Here is a 14,840-nt window from a genome sequence, read left to right as displayed (position 1 = left end):
ATAACAAAGCACTAATGCTTATCTTTAGCCAGACTCGAACTTTGGAGAAGTGACATTTTGGCTCAGGAGGAAGGTCTCTGGAGCTTACATGGGTGTCTGAGGGCCTCAGGCTGGCTGCAGTTGAAGGGGCTCGCCTTCCAGCAGACCACTCCAGAGGACTAAACTTTAAATCTGTGATCCAACAGGCCGCCTCTCTGAATGTCAACACCAGGAAATCAGCTTTATATTTACATCTCGTGACAGCATGACCAAGAAAAGGTAATACTAACCTCATCTATCGCTTTCTTATAGCTCTGAGATAGGAGGAACCCAATCCAGAAGAATCCACAGGAGAGGGAAAACCCGGAAGAAAGGCAGCAGGTTAGACACAAAATGGGAATTGTTAGTACACAACCGATAAATGCAAAAGAGTGGAGAGAACCTCAACCCTGGGCGGGGGCAAATCCCCGTCGTCACTACTCTTACTGTGCCTCCCGACTTCAACTTGTACAGGGCAGAGTAAACCAAAAAAGTCTTCACATTCATTTCATGGGAAAGGTTCTCAGAAATTTCAAATAAAGTAAGTGGATAGTAACTCATCCCAAATTAATTTCCAACTTTCACATGTCAGCCGCTATGCTCTTATTTCTTTTGCTAAAGCTAATGGGGTCTGTTATGTCTCAGCAAATGAAGCTAGATTTCAAGTTGTCAGGCCCCTTGTCAAACCATGCTTATCACATTTTAGTCTGGAAAAATATAGTCCTGAAGGCATGAGAAACAGCAAAAATTACATTAATTCATATGGAAAATAATACGGGGAGAGGGTGGAGTAGACAAGAGAAACCCACAGAAAGTGCCCACATCTCCTTAACTGCCAGCTTTCACATCTTTTTGCCAAAGCTGCCGAGTAGAAATTATGTAATGCTATGAGTTATTTCTCCCCATTTTTTAATCTCTAAAGTAGTGCTAATGATCAGCAAAATGCCTAAAGGCAGATAAGCAATCCAAAATCTGTTCAGTTCTTTCTGGATGGCTTCCTTCTGGATGCTTCTAGCATCCATTCTCCTTAATCTCAGTAAGTTTTGTCTCAGAGTCATGAGTGTATCCCCAACTACTTTATCCTATGGTTTCTCTGGTAACTTAAAAGAGTTCAAAAGCACTCACAGCTGGTCGACTAGGTCGGGTAATATCCCTGGATTCTTCTGGCTTCACCTTGGAAGGCTCGTGGGGGAGCACAGGTGATCCTTCCGACTTACTGTTAGCTAGATAGAAAAACAGGGGCCAAGAAAAATAATGACCATCACAAAGTGTTGACTCAAGTTCTGGAGTTCTGTGGTGAGTCATCCTTCAGGATTACTCAGGGAATACGTCATTCACTTGGGCAAATCCTCAAACACATCTGTGAACAAATTGTTAATATTCGGGCAAACACATTTAGGCCTGTAACCTGGAAGTCACTCTTAATAATAAGAAAAACTGGCCAGCACCACTACCACCGCCATTTACTGAGCGCTAAATGTGCATCACGCTTAATGCTAAATGCCTTCCAGGTCAACTGTCTCATCGGATTCTTGATCCAACCCAATGTGCGGCACCCTTTTCCCATTTTACAGTTCAGTATAGACTTAGATGGCATACAGGCCTAGGGCTATGCTGGAATTATGGGCAGAGTTGGGATTCTGTTTTATCCGAGCCCACTTCTAGGTTATTACACTAAAGCAACTTCTGTGTTAACATTCTATGCTCGGCTGCTTCTTTGACCACTTACCCATCAGGATAGGTTATTTTGAAGGGATAGAAATCTATTTCATTTGATGGAATGGTTTTTAAACAGGAGGCAGGGGTTGTCTGGGTCCTTTAAGGAAGAAAGAATAAAGTGGGAACAGGAAGGAGAGTGTCGGTGACAAAAGGGAAGATTCCCAGAGTAGAGGTAGAGAGCAAGGGTGGGGGAGGGCTCCCCAACAGCTACAGAGTAAAGAGCATCTCTCCGATTTACTGATGGTAGACAAAATCAACCTGGCACAGGAGAGATTCTTTTGTTTTAAACTGGGCTTTCCCGGGCACAAACACACCAGGGATACAGCAGTGTTTTTAACCCAGAAGACCCAGAGGCCAAAGGAGAGAAGACATGAAGTAAACCCAAACCAGATCAGAGAATTAAAATGATATGCCTAACTTTAGTTTTCTTTAGTTTGCTCTAAGGATATTATGTTGCTTATAAAGAAAAAAAAAGTGGGTGAGTTTTCTAAATTAAGCAAATTTATATTTGAACTAAAGCAACAAAAGCACACATAGCTATGGGCTGGGCCACACCAAAGTCTGAAGAATGCATATGGGGGCAGCCACATCCCAGTCCAGCGACATGAGCACCACATGTCAGGATTCAGCCTTTTCAAAACAGACATACAGTGATTTTACTTATTTAAAACCTTCGGAAGATATTAGGGGCCCGACTCTGTGTCTAATGAAAGAAAAAAAAAATAAAGTACTGGTGTTTTTTTCTCAGGCAGAGAAATTTGTTAATATCTATCAAATTACACTTTGCAAAGTTCTAGTGTTTATTGCTTGGAAGCAAAATTATCTTTCTGAAGGAGGTTGTTCAGAAAGAGTCCGTTTTGTCGCGAGAAACAATGTGTTGTCGTGTGTAATTAGCTGGACACGCTGCTGTCTTTCAGGAGCTTCTTCATTAATGAAAACTGAACAGTGATGGAAGACTTGAATAAACGGTCAGAGAGGCTCATTTTTTATTCCTCTTTAGTAGGAATGACCCGAAGAGTCAAATAATACACTTTTTAAGTCAAAGAGTTTACTTCTTCTCTAAAGCGTCTATGTATTCTCCATTAACCTTTACCAAATTCCACTTTGAGAGATTCCCAAGTATCATGAGCAACACTCAGAATCCTGAAAAGGGACGATGGGCGTATCGGGGAGGGGGCACTAGGGGGTACCTGAACCCTGAAACAGGCAACAAGGGGCAATGAGAATTCAGGTGACTCACAAGTGATTATATTTTCAAATAGGGCCAATAATCTATGATCTTCCTGGAAGACAATGTCATCAGCAAAGAGAAAAGATTTAGTCCAAACTGTGGTGTCACACATGCAACTGGGGCTGGTGGTCCTCTCGTCTACGGAGACCGAGGCTGCGGGCGGAGAGGACTGTGCAGCATCGCACCGTGGGGGCCACACCAGGAGCAGGGGGCACAGAGGTCAGGGAGTCAGCGGAGCCCGTGGCCCCAGGCAGTGCTGTCCGGGGAAAGCTTACCTCGAACTCTGGTCCGTTCGCTGGACCCCGCTTGCGATCCAGGCTGAGAGCCCCCTTGGGAGCTGGGCTGGGAGCTGGGAGTGCTGGAGCTAGAGGAACTGCCGCTGCTGGTCCTCTGCAAGGGGCTCTCCAAGACGGGCTCCGTTCTCCGGAGGTCAGGGTTGCTGTACGGAAGGCAGAGCACGGTGACTACACCCCCAGACCTTGCCATGAACAGACACAAGCACAGTCCAGTCCCGCCCCCATGCAGAGGAGTAACGATGGCCCTTGTGCCACCATGCACTGGAAGGGTCCACGGAAATGCCAGTCCTGAGGGTCTCCATGGAGCGCCCAGCCTGATACTGCCAGGCGGGTCCTGGGTCATCACGCTAAGGTGTGGGCCTGAAATGGTGTTCTCCTTGGGAGGCTTTCTCTTAAACCCTTATTCTCATGTTCATCATAAAAAAAAAAGAATCTTGAAAAATATTAAAAGGTTAAAAAAAGAGAGAAAGCCACACATGCAATCTCTGGCCCAGGAGACAGCCAACTATGTTTTGTTATTTGGTATAGTATCTTCTAGAATTCTTTCTTCTGTATACATAGGAGCATGCTGTATGTTCAGTTTTGCAGCTTGCTTTTTCCCCTTCGGACAGCATCGTGAGCAGCTTCTTCTGCTCAGCAAACAATAATAGCTGCAGAGCAGGCCAGTGTATGGATGAGTTAGTTTAACCGTCCCTGGACGGTTGGGTATGAAGGTGCCTCTACTACACTGGCCTGACGCATAAGGCCGAGACGGGTACCTCCAGGCATACAAGCACTCAATCACATCTCCTTCCTGGAACTGGAATTCCTGGGTGGAAGGACGTGAGCCGGCAGGTGTGCACCGCATAGGTCTGTATGTGAGTGTGTAAGGACGGTATCACCAGCTTTCGCCGAAGCGTATGAAACGGTCCATCTTACTGAATTCTTAGCCACACTGTATTATGAGCAGTTCACTGATTTGTAAAAAAGAAAAAAAAAAGTGCCCTGTTTTAAAACATCACTATTGAAGGAGAGTAATTTTTATTCACCTTTATTTACCATTTATAACTCCTCTGTGAATTACTTAATCATGGTCTTTGCTTATGTAGTTAGTGGTGTATTTGCATTTTTAAATTTATTTCAGGAAGTCTTTATATACTTTGGCTCTTATCAAAGGGAGGGATGTTTATTTATTTATTTATTAATTTTTATTTATTTATGATAGTCACACAGAGAGAGAGAGAAAGAGAGAGGCAGAGACATAGGCAGAGGGAGAAGCAGGCTCCATGCACCGGGAGCCCGACGTGGGATTCGATCCCGGGTGTCCAGGATCAGGCCCTGGGCTGAAGGCGGTGCTAAACCGCTGCACCACCCAGGGATCCCAAAGGGAGGAATGTTTTATTTTATTTTATTTTTCTTAAGATTATATTTTATTTATTCATGACAGACACAAACACACACACACACACACACACACAGAGAGAGCGAGAGAGAGGCAGAGACACAGGCAGAGGGAGAAGCAGGCTCCATGCAGGGAGCCCGACGTGGGACTCGATCCTGGGTCTCCGGGATCAGGCCCCGGGCTGAAGGCGGCGCTAAACCGCTGAGCCACCCGGGCTGCCCAAGGGAGGGATGTTTTAAAATAATTATTATTAAGCACTAATTTAAGAACAAATGCTAGGAGTCACCGCTTGTTATAAAATCTTACTGTATTATTCACTTTCATACCTTAAGTGCCCCCCAAATAGTGGTATTTACTAGCTCACTCAGTTGGTTATACCAAGCACTGGCTCAGGCATTTGAGATATGATAATAAACATGACACACGCCCTTGTCATCTGCCGCTTGGCCAGACACAGCCAAACTCGCCCATGCTCTGCCCGCAGTGAGCACCGGCCAACAGAGGGGCATGGAACAGGGCCACCTAGGCCACTTCTGATCATATACCTGCTATCCACCTACCAGGGGGCGTGACATCGGGCCCCTCCACGTTCCCGATGTCTTCAGTTCTCCAAACAGAATCGCATGTCTTTGCTAAACAGAGTCACCGTAGTGTGACCATGGACTCTGATTGTAATGCAGTTAAGTCATGTTAAAATGTAATTTTATGCCTTCCTTTCCCTCCACTCATTTCAAGAATGTCAAGTGCACTCTGACCTGTGTTGGGTACCCCATGTTTCATGTATAAAAATGAAAATAATACGGTCTCTTCCCTCGAGACAATAGCATTTTAGTGTACTAAAAATCTGGCCACAGAATGGCATCATTCTAGCAGCAACTAGACCAAATGATTTCTTTTAGAAAACACAAGACCCCCGCTTTTTGGTGATGTATCTGCCAAAAATATGTCATCGGAAATAATAGTGAAAGGGACTTACAAACATTTTAAAATATTGGGTTATCGGAAGATGTGGCTAGTGGCCCTGGAAAACACATGTAAAATAAATATGTCCTCATAACCTATTAGCTTTGATCATATAAATATAGGATTTATGACAATATTTATCCTTTTAAGTTTTTATTGGTAAAGGAGTTGCTAAGTCAACCCAGCAGTATGATCAACTGCAGCAGAACTGATGATCAAACTTAAGGAAAATGTTTAAGATTCTCAATATTTTTACAGAACTCCTTTGTGCAGTAATTACTTTTTGAAAACTTCCAGCACTTAATTGGTTTAAATAGATTTGGATCCATACTGGAAGTGGCCCTGATTTGGAGACTACCTACAATGAAAAATGTATAATACTTAGGCAACAGCCTACTTTCGAATTCTCCTTAAGAAAACAATCTTATCTCCTTTTATTTCCAAAAATAAATTCTTTCCCATGGTCCTCTTTTATTAAATAGTGGTGGACAGGAATTATTTAGATATAATTAATAAAGCCCCCCAAACACTTTTTCTAAAAAGTCTATTTCTAACCAACTGTATTGCAGATTGAAGGTGACAGGCAAGCGAAGGCTTCTTGATAATTGCTTTCATTTTGTAGACTGGTAATGTAGTGTTTTTTGTGTATATATATATATATATATATAATATTATATGTATATATGTATATATATATTAAAATAACAGCTATTAAAAGAGGAGTGACTGTGAGCTCTGAGATTTTTTTCCTCCGGTGGCTCTGGTGTGGCAGCGGGACCCAGCTGTTTGCTTGAACACAGCACTCCTTTGATCACTTAACCAACACCTTTCCATGAAGCACCTACTTTGTGAGTCTCGTTGGACCCGTATGAGGGATGGAGGAGAGCACAGGACACAGGCGCAAGGTGCAACATAATTCTCGAGATGGGAAACATGCAGCGGAGATAACAGTGGATAAGGCCCATCTCTACAGGCTGCGTGTGAAAGAACCTGTTAACTGATGTTGGAGTTTGGGGAACGATGGATGCAGCCTGGGGTGGTCGAGGTGGTGTCAAGACGGAGACAGGACTTGACTGGGCCTTGGGGGGTGAGCAGGAAGTCTGGGGGAAGCTCCTGAGCTAGGACACCGGCCTGCTGGAGTACGGCGTCTGCATCCACTTACCCTGGAAAGGTGGCTCAGCAGAAGGAACGGATGGCTTGGGGAGCTGTCCTGCGGGGCTGGGGGAGCTCATAGGCCTCCCGGTGCAGACTGAGCGGGTGGGGGGCGGCCACCTACCCACGATGAGGCCTGGACCAGGGCTGCCAGGGAGGGGCATGGAATTGGCAGGACCGGCTGGGATGTGCAGGCCTCTCTGATGGGACTCAGAGCCTCTCTGGGTGTGAAGTTAATTGGCTCCCACGGGCATTAAATCCCCGACCTGGGCTTCCTTAGGGCTTCCTCCTCACTGGAGCTAACCAGCGTGGGTGCTCATCTTAGGAGCCTGCTGTTTTTGCTGCTGGAGACTGAAAGAAGTGTTTAGCTTCTATGTAACCACATACAGAAATTGGGAAAACTTTAAAATGCTTTTTCTACCTCATTTTTTTGGGGGGGGGGAGTAGAAGTATTTTGAGAAAATGTTACACCACTCGTATTTCTCTTTTCCTTATTATGTAGTAATATGGTCTGGCCGTGGGGCCAAGGGGTCTGACATGAATGCCTTTAGAGGGAATTTCAGAAGAACTCTATGAAATAACAGATTTCCTTTGTTCACATCTTAACTGAAACTACTCAGATCCAAATGTGTAACAACTTGAAAACATTCACATATATTTCTTTAAATGCCAACTTTTAGTTCATACATTTGCCATCCCACAGACAATGCTATAAAACACACAGTAAAGTGAAAATGTGGCAATTATTCCATTTACCCGACTCATATAAAAAGTCGAAACAGAAAATTAGGATTACAAAGTGATTTCTTGGCCCAAATACTTGGGCCAAGTCTATAATTAACTGGCTGACAGCCAAAATTCACTTTACTTTGTTCTTTGATGACACAGCCAGTGAGAACAAATGAGGCATGGGAAGATAGGTTTGGGACGGGACAGAGAATTATTTTTTGAAATTAAGCATTTAGTCATTGGGTTTTGACCAGGTGTTTCTGGCTTAATTTAAATCTCTTCATATTCTAAATGTGCTTGTTTGATCAAATTTTAATTTGCTTTAGAGGAACACACGAATCAAAGTTAAACATTCAAGTACCTGGGAATTTTTTAAGACAGTGTTTTAAAAAATGAACAAATCAAATCTTGATCTAGACTCAACTGGTCACCTTGACAACATAAGGCACCCAGGAGTCCATGCAGCAGGTAAGAAAGAACTGCAGGCTGACGCGTGCCTGTGTGAGAAGGAAGAGGGGAACGGGCAGGCGGGGGTGGGGGGTGGGGGGTGGCGGCACGGTGACTGGGTTGTCACGCAGACTTTGGCCATGTAGGATGGGAACTGTCAAATGCACATGATGACGTTAGCACCAGCTTGGGTAGGAAAGTCGGGGGCCTATAAATAGATCCCATGGGACAACTATTTTTGTTTTATTTATTTTTTAAAGATTTTATTTACTTATTTGGCAGAGAGAGAGAGAGAGAGAGAGAAAGGGAGAGAGATCACAAGCAGGGGGAGTGGTGGGGAGACAGAGAAACAGGCTCCCTGGTGAGCAGAGAGCCCGACTTGGGGCTCGATCCCAGGACCCTGAGGTCATGACCTGAGCCGAAGGTAGACGCTTCACTGACTGAGCCACCCAGGCGCCCTGATACACGTCTATTTTAAAACATATTCCTATAGGGCTCTTTTCGATTTGGTGTCGTGTGTGTAGACAGGAGAAGAGTGACATACTTGGAAGTTTTTTTCTGGGAGAAGGAAGACTTTTGAAAATAGTAAAGCTCCGATGTTTTCCTCACGTTATAGGTACATGCTTGCATACTCCCACTTTAACTCACCTCAAGAATCTTCCATTCAGGGTGCCAAGTAGTTTACTGATTTAAACATACTGTTTCCTATATTCTTAGAAATTATCACACATTCTGCAGTCACTGGGGAATATACACCATCTTGCACCTAGTACCTGGACGTCATTAGTACCTGAATTCAGGAGGCAAAAACTCAGCTTTTTAACCATTAGCCTCTGTTTTCTCTTCTTTCTTTTTTCTACCGACTTTGCACAAAAGTGGCTTATTTCTCACTCATATCACAATATACACAGATAGAACTGCTCTCCTTGGTGGTTCTTCTCCAAGTAGGGACTTGGGGTTCCTCCTGGGTTCAGACACTGTTGCCTTAAACTTGTCGTCCCTAAGTCTGCCACAGAAGGAGAAGAGAGAGCCTCTGCCTTCTTTTGCTTTCTTTAGATAAGTCAATTCACAGATTTACCCCAAAGCAAAATAAGAAAGCAAGGCAAGTAACAGAGTTTTGCCCCTAATAATGCCCATAGCCCCAAAGAGTAGCAGGTAATGGTTTATCCTCTGACCCATGGGCCCTAGACTCAGGTGGTCCTGGTTGACTCACTGGGTCCCAAGGTCCCATGTGGCCCTTTGAATAGGGGGGGGGTCCCATGCCCCTCTACTGGGGACCCAGGAGGTCCCCAATATACATTTGCTGAATATAGCAAATGAAAAAAAATAATAAAACATCCCGATTTTCTTCTTTTATTAACATGTGTAGTTTTTCTTGGGATCCATTTTTACTTTGCCAATTTCCCACTCTACCCTGAGGATCATTTTCAAGCAAGAGGGCTGGGAGGATAAAAAGGAATATTGACCAACTATAAGAAATATAGCTTATAAACATTGTAAATTATTGATTATTTAAAACAACCCCTTTTTATGGCTTTATGGATGGGCAATTGCCTGAAAAATGGTACAAAAAGAACTATGAGGACTTCATTAAGACCAGTGTAAAACAGGAGAGTCTGCTTTACAGTAATGCCCCCGGCCAGTCACATCTCCCATTGTCCATGCCCCCGTGTGTCTCCTTTACCCACTGATTCAGGGCTTGGCCATGTGATTGTGGTTGCCAATGGGACATCAGCAAATGTGAAGCAAGCGAGGGCTGGAAAAGTATTTGTGTACTGGGGCTTCTGGGGCTTTCCCCGCCAGGAGGCTGTCCTGAGATCGCCAAACAATGAAGAAGACCAGGATGAGAGAGCACATGAAGGTACAGCTGACCCATCAGCTCAGTGCAGCCACATGGGGAAGCCCAAATGAGACCGGCAGAAAAACCTATTAGCCAACACACAGAATCGTAAGAAATTGGAAATCGTTGCTATTTCAGACCACTTAGTTTTTGGGTGTTTTATTAGGAAGCAATCATGAGCTAAAAATTACATCTATCACAGTAGATAAGCCAAATCCTGAAACTTAAAAAAATGCAATCCAATCTAGAGTTGCAAAGTCTGATTCACATCTTAAGTGCTGGTCACTTGGAGATGGGGGACAGCAAGAAGCAGCGTTCAGTAGGATTACTGCACGCGGCAGGAATGGGGAGGCTCCAGGGCCCTCCCCGACAATCCCTCTGACTTTCACTGTAGGTAAATAATTATTACCCCTTAGCTCCCTCCCTCCCTTCTCTGTAAGCAGAGAAATGTTAGCTGTCTCACAAAGTCCGCATTCTTTGGACTAAGAACAAACTTAAGTGGTTCTGAGGGGGAAAAGCTCATGTTTTACAAGCCAATGACCATCAAAAGCCAACTATCTTGGACCTAACGTCATTAAAATAACACTTTGGTGGGAACAAAGAGCTGCTTTTTATTTGATTATATAATGATAGTGCGCTTTCCTTCTGGTGATAGGAGGGAAAAAGGCTTAGAGTTGAAATGAGGCTTGATTTACAGCAGCTAAAATTCTAAGCAACTGATCTGATGAACGGAGCCCTGGGGCCCAGGTCCAGAGGAATAAGAAGCACCGATAATCGGGGGCTCACCGCTGCTTGAAGAGGGGGATCTGACAAAGTTCACCCCGGCAACCCCAGGGCTGCTGTTCCTCTCGCTCTGGTCACAGCACACTCTGGACTTTCTCAGTGCTGCTTAGCAACACCTGCTCGGGGTGAGGCTGACAAGTCCCTGGGAAAAAATGGCTCATGCAGAGCCTCCTGCCAGTGGCAATCCCACCCAGAACGGGCGAACTTCTTTGCCCTAAAGGGATTAATGCTCTTAGTACAGTTCCATCTTATTTATTGTGGACTGACCTCTTCCTAAAGCTCTTCACGTGAAGAGGAAAATTAAAGCCGCACTATATCAAAATTCCATATATTAGAGGCAGGCACAGATAATCCTCTCCTTCATTCCAGCCTCTCGTCCTTACTAGCAAGGGAGAGGCCTCCTCTTATGAACACAGGGGAGAACAATGCAACAGCCTGCCCAAGCTCACTCTTTTTATAGTCTCAGCAGAGACCATTTGCTATTTCGGTTGATCCTAAAAAGCGGTGCATTCATCATGAAAAAAATCAGAGGGAAGCTCGACAAACTAGAGCAGCAAATAGTGTCTGTTGCCACATAAAACCAGCTCAGATACAGTAAAGATGTTGTTTACTTTCCAGATTCTCTTGAGACCTCTACACCAGCCGGTAGGTGGATGCAGTTTCCTGACTGTAGGAATATCCATTGTTTTTTTTTTTTTTTTTAAAGATTTATTTATTTATTTCTGATAGACAGAGAGAGAGAGAGAGAGAGAGAGAGAGAGAGAGAGAGAGAGGCAGAGACACAGGAGGAGGGAGAAGCAGGCTCCATGCCAGGAGCCCGACGTGGGACTCGATCCCGGGACTCCAGGATCGTGCCCTGGGCCAAAGGCAGGCACTAAACTGCTGAGCCACTCAGGGATCCCCAGGAATATCCATTGTTGATGGAAAATTCTAGAAGAGTACAGAGCCACGGTGGAGGTAGAACTGTATCTGAGTGACCCTCCGTAATGCCAAGGAGGTGATTTCCTGCTAAGAAAGTCTTTTTGTAACGTGCCAAGCTAGGAAGCTCTCTGCAGATGGCCGCTGATGCGCTTCTTTGGCAATGACTTTGTAATGCCCTTTTTTTTTCTTTTTAAAGTAGGTTCCACACCCAGCATGGAGCCCTACATGGGTTTGAACTCACGACCTGGAGATCAAGATGCAAGCTAAGATCAAGAGTCCGATGCCCAACTCACCGCGCTACCCGGGCACCCCTGCCTTTGTAATGTGTTACTGGCTCCCAGGGCATTAAAAATCACCTCTAACCAGGCCATCTTGTTCTGCTGACTTTGCCAAAGGGTCTCTGAGGTAATGGTTTGGGGTGTTTTAACCAGACTTATATTTGCAACTTTACTCCCCAGTTTTTAAAATTGTCAAGTGAGGTACACCGGCTTGGCTTCTGCACGGTCTCATTTTTCTTCACCCACTCCCTCATTCACTCAAGAGCCTCCACTGTTCACTGATCTCTGTGAAAGGCGCAGAAATAAGAGGCATGTGTTCTGGCCCCACCAGAGCTTACAGTCCAAATGGCCCATCAACAAGCCTCTGAAGTGAAAAAAAGGACGGATGATTTTTAGGAAAGCAATAATGACAATGACAGGTGGGGGCCTTTTCCTTCACTTGAAACCATCTTTCTCGCCTTACCTTGCTCTGATGGGTTGAGATCCTAGTCTGGGCCCCAGAGCACTACCATTTCCAGGAGAATTCTTTCTGGCTAATGCTGGGGATATGGAAGTTGTTCTTTGAGGCACCTGAAAGAAAAAGCAGGATTCAGAAAGAGTTTCCACGAAACAGCTCCAATAGGCTCCTTTCCTAAAATTTACCAGGAGTTACAGAAACTATCAGAAATGGGAAAGACATAATGTTCATTTTTCAGAGAAAGATTTAACTCCCTAAACAAAACCACACAGAAGGCACCGAGGCACATTCAGCGATCATAAAGGAGAATGGTCTTCAATTTTATTTATTTTTTTCTTAATAAATTTATTTTTTATTGGTGTTCAATTTGTCAACATACAGAATAACACCCAGTGCTCATCCCGTCAAGTGCCCACCTCAGTGCCCGTCACCCAGTCACCCCCCCGCCCACCTCCCCTTCCACCACCCCCTGGTCTTCAATTTTAAAAACAAATTAAAAAGCAGACCAAGCTAATTATTTTGATTCACTGGGCTAAAACAGTTGACCACCTTTGCTTGTGTACGAGTGGTGGATACCAGAAATTTCTCCGGGATACCATTAACTCAGTTGATCATTGGAAATTGCATCAGATGAGAATCATCCAGATAAGCTGAGCTCCACCCTAACTGATAAACAGATAAGGAAATAATGAAACCTGGCGAGAAACGAGGGTACCGGGCTACAGCTTGGGACATGAGCCACATGCCAGTGAGCTCAGAGCAATTACTTCAATGGATGCTAAGTGTTCCCACTTCCTAATCAACTTGCAGTCATTAATTAAAAACACCCCCCCCCAACACTGTGCTTTGGAAGGTCGATTTGCAAATGTGATACAAAACAGGATTAATATTGAAAATCCTGGCAGGGTCTTCAAAAAGACTGTATGCACACCAGCAGACACACAGTAGGAAAATGTATCATTACTAGCTTAGCTGACAAGGGCCAAGTCTTAGCTTGGGAACCAGGAGGGGGAAAAACCCAAACCTAAGAAGGGGTGGTGCTCTGGCATTCTCCTGCTCCTCACTGCTGTGGAAGTGCTGGAGGAGACGTAGCAATAGTCATCGTAAACGAGGCTGATGATGACAGGAACCCGGAGAGAGGCCCGCCAGCCTATTTACCTTTGGTGGAATGTCTTCTTCCTGTCGTAACCAAGAGCTTCGGTCAAACTTCTCAATGCGAGTGGGGAGAGGAGGGTTTTCAGAGGTGGGGTCCGAGTTCTGGCGCGGCATCTCCACGCGGTGAGAGCTCACGTTCAGGGCCTCCTGAAACCCAGACAGGCCCTTGGTGGGCTGCTCGTGCACAGACTGGGAGGCGGTCAAGGCAGGTCCCTGGGACTTCACAGCTACCAGATGTGGAATCTAAACGTCAAACCAACACGGTAGCGACATTATTAGAAGAAAAAGCAGATCTACTAGGACCTTCATTCAGTGGAAGGGAAAATAAAATTTTAGAGCACAAGCGCTGGAGTACACGGAGCCCATCACAGCTGTCTCCAACCTGCTTTTGGAAGCTCTTCCACATTTCCCATTCACAGCCATGTGTAGGCCGGACCCAGGGCGCCTGGCAAAAACTAAGCGATTCACTTGGGCCCGCTAAGAAGTCTGTGAAATAGGTGTGAGGACAATAATAGCAATTTTTCAGTGGACACTTACTGACCAGCAGTATAATATGTTTACAAGCACTTTTCTTCTAATATGATACACCTCCTCCTTCGAAACCCTCAACTTGGGCTTTAGAGAGTGCTATCGCTCTGTAAAACAAGGAGTGTTCCGGATCACCTTACTTCTTATGAACCCACTAAATCCACTACGAGGCGGACACAATCATTTTCATCGTTTTTCACGTGAGGATGGAAGGTTTAGAGAGGTGAAGTAACACCTTGGATCTCACAGCTAATACTTGCTGGAGCCTGGCTCGGAAGCCTCACACACCTCACGGTCCAGACATCTAGCTCCGCGCTACTCCACTTTCCGGCGAGCTGGCTCTTACCACCCATGATGGCTCTTACCATCCACACCAGGATGGTTCCTTTAGGGGGAAAGTCACATATGCTGGCACGCATTCATGTCGTTCGTGTAGGGAAGACATGCCATTTTTGGTAGAAATGTGGCTCTTTAAGACAAATCATTAGAATCAAGAGTTTTCAGGGGCGCCTGGGTGGCTCAGTCGGGTAAGCGTCTGCCTTTGGCTCGGGGTGTGATCCCAGGGTCCTGGGATCGAGCTCCACGTCAGACTCACTGCTCACTGGGGAGCGTGCTTCTCCCTCTCCCCCTGCTCATGCCCTCTCTTGCTCTCTCTCCCTTTCTCTCAAATAAATAAATAAAATCTTAAAAAACAGTAAGATCAGGAGTTCAGAGTGTTCTTGACCATTAGCACCACTCACACTTAACTGTTACTGTCTCCTCCCCCATCACAAAGTCCGACTCCCTGGAGACAGGAGCCGTGTCTGGATGGCATCTCTCAGTCTACACTGTGCCTGGCATGTGGAATGTGGTCAATAAATCTCGGCAGGCGAAACGTCTAGGGGACTTTCTAAATTAAACTATTAAGTCAATAAACACTAACACAGTATCTGCTTTGTGCAA

At 45.1% G+C, this 14,840-nt stretch overlaps 1 protein-coding gene across 8 annotated transcripts in view; it reads right to left on the bottom strand.

Moving 5' to 3' along the window:
* The window catches only part of TNIK (TRAF2 and NCK interacting kinase), a 376,119-nt gene that overhangs the window by 40,824 nt on the left and 320,455 nt on the right, over positions 1–14,840 (bottom strand). For 4 of the 8 annotated variants that reach the window (XM_026007747.2, XM_026007749.2, XM_026007750.2 and 1 more), the window contains 5 exons: positions 13,374–13,613; positions 12,222–12,328; positions 3,244–3,407; positions 1,144–1,241; positions 270–293 (listed from right to left, as the gene is read on the bottom strand). In XM_026007747.2, coding sequence (XP_025863532.1) covers positions 270–293; positions 1,144–1,241; positions 3,244–3,407; positions 12,222–12,328; positions 13,374–13,613 — 633 coding nt within the window. The remainder of the gene's footprint in view (positions 1–269; positions 294–1,143; positions 1,242–3,243; positions 3,408–12,221; positions 12,329–13,373; positions 13,614–14,840) is intronic. The other 4 variants (XM_026007748.2, XM_026007751.2, XM_072752228.1 and 1 more) reach the window with 1 other exon arrangement.

Source organism: Vulpes vulpes, chromosome 3 (genome assembly GCF_048418805.1).
Source record: "Vulpes vulpes isolate BD-2025 chromosome 3, VulVul3, whole genome shotgun sequence".
In the NCBI taxonomy this organism is placed as follows: Eukaryota; Metazoa; Chordata; class Mammalia; order Carnivora; family Canidae; genus Vulpes; species Vulpes vulpes.
Note: the sequence above shows the minus strand (reverse complement) of the source record. Positions and strands in the feature narration are given on the sequence as shown.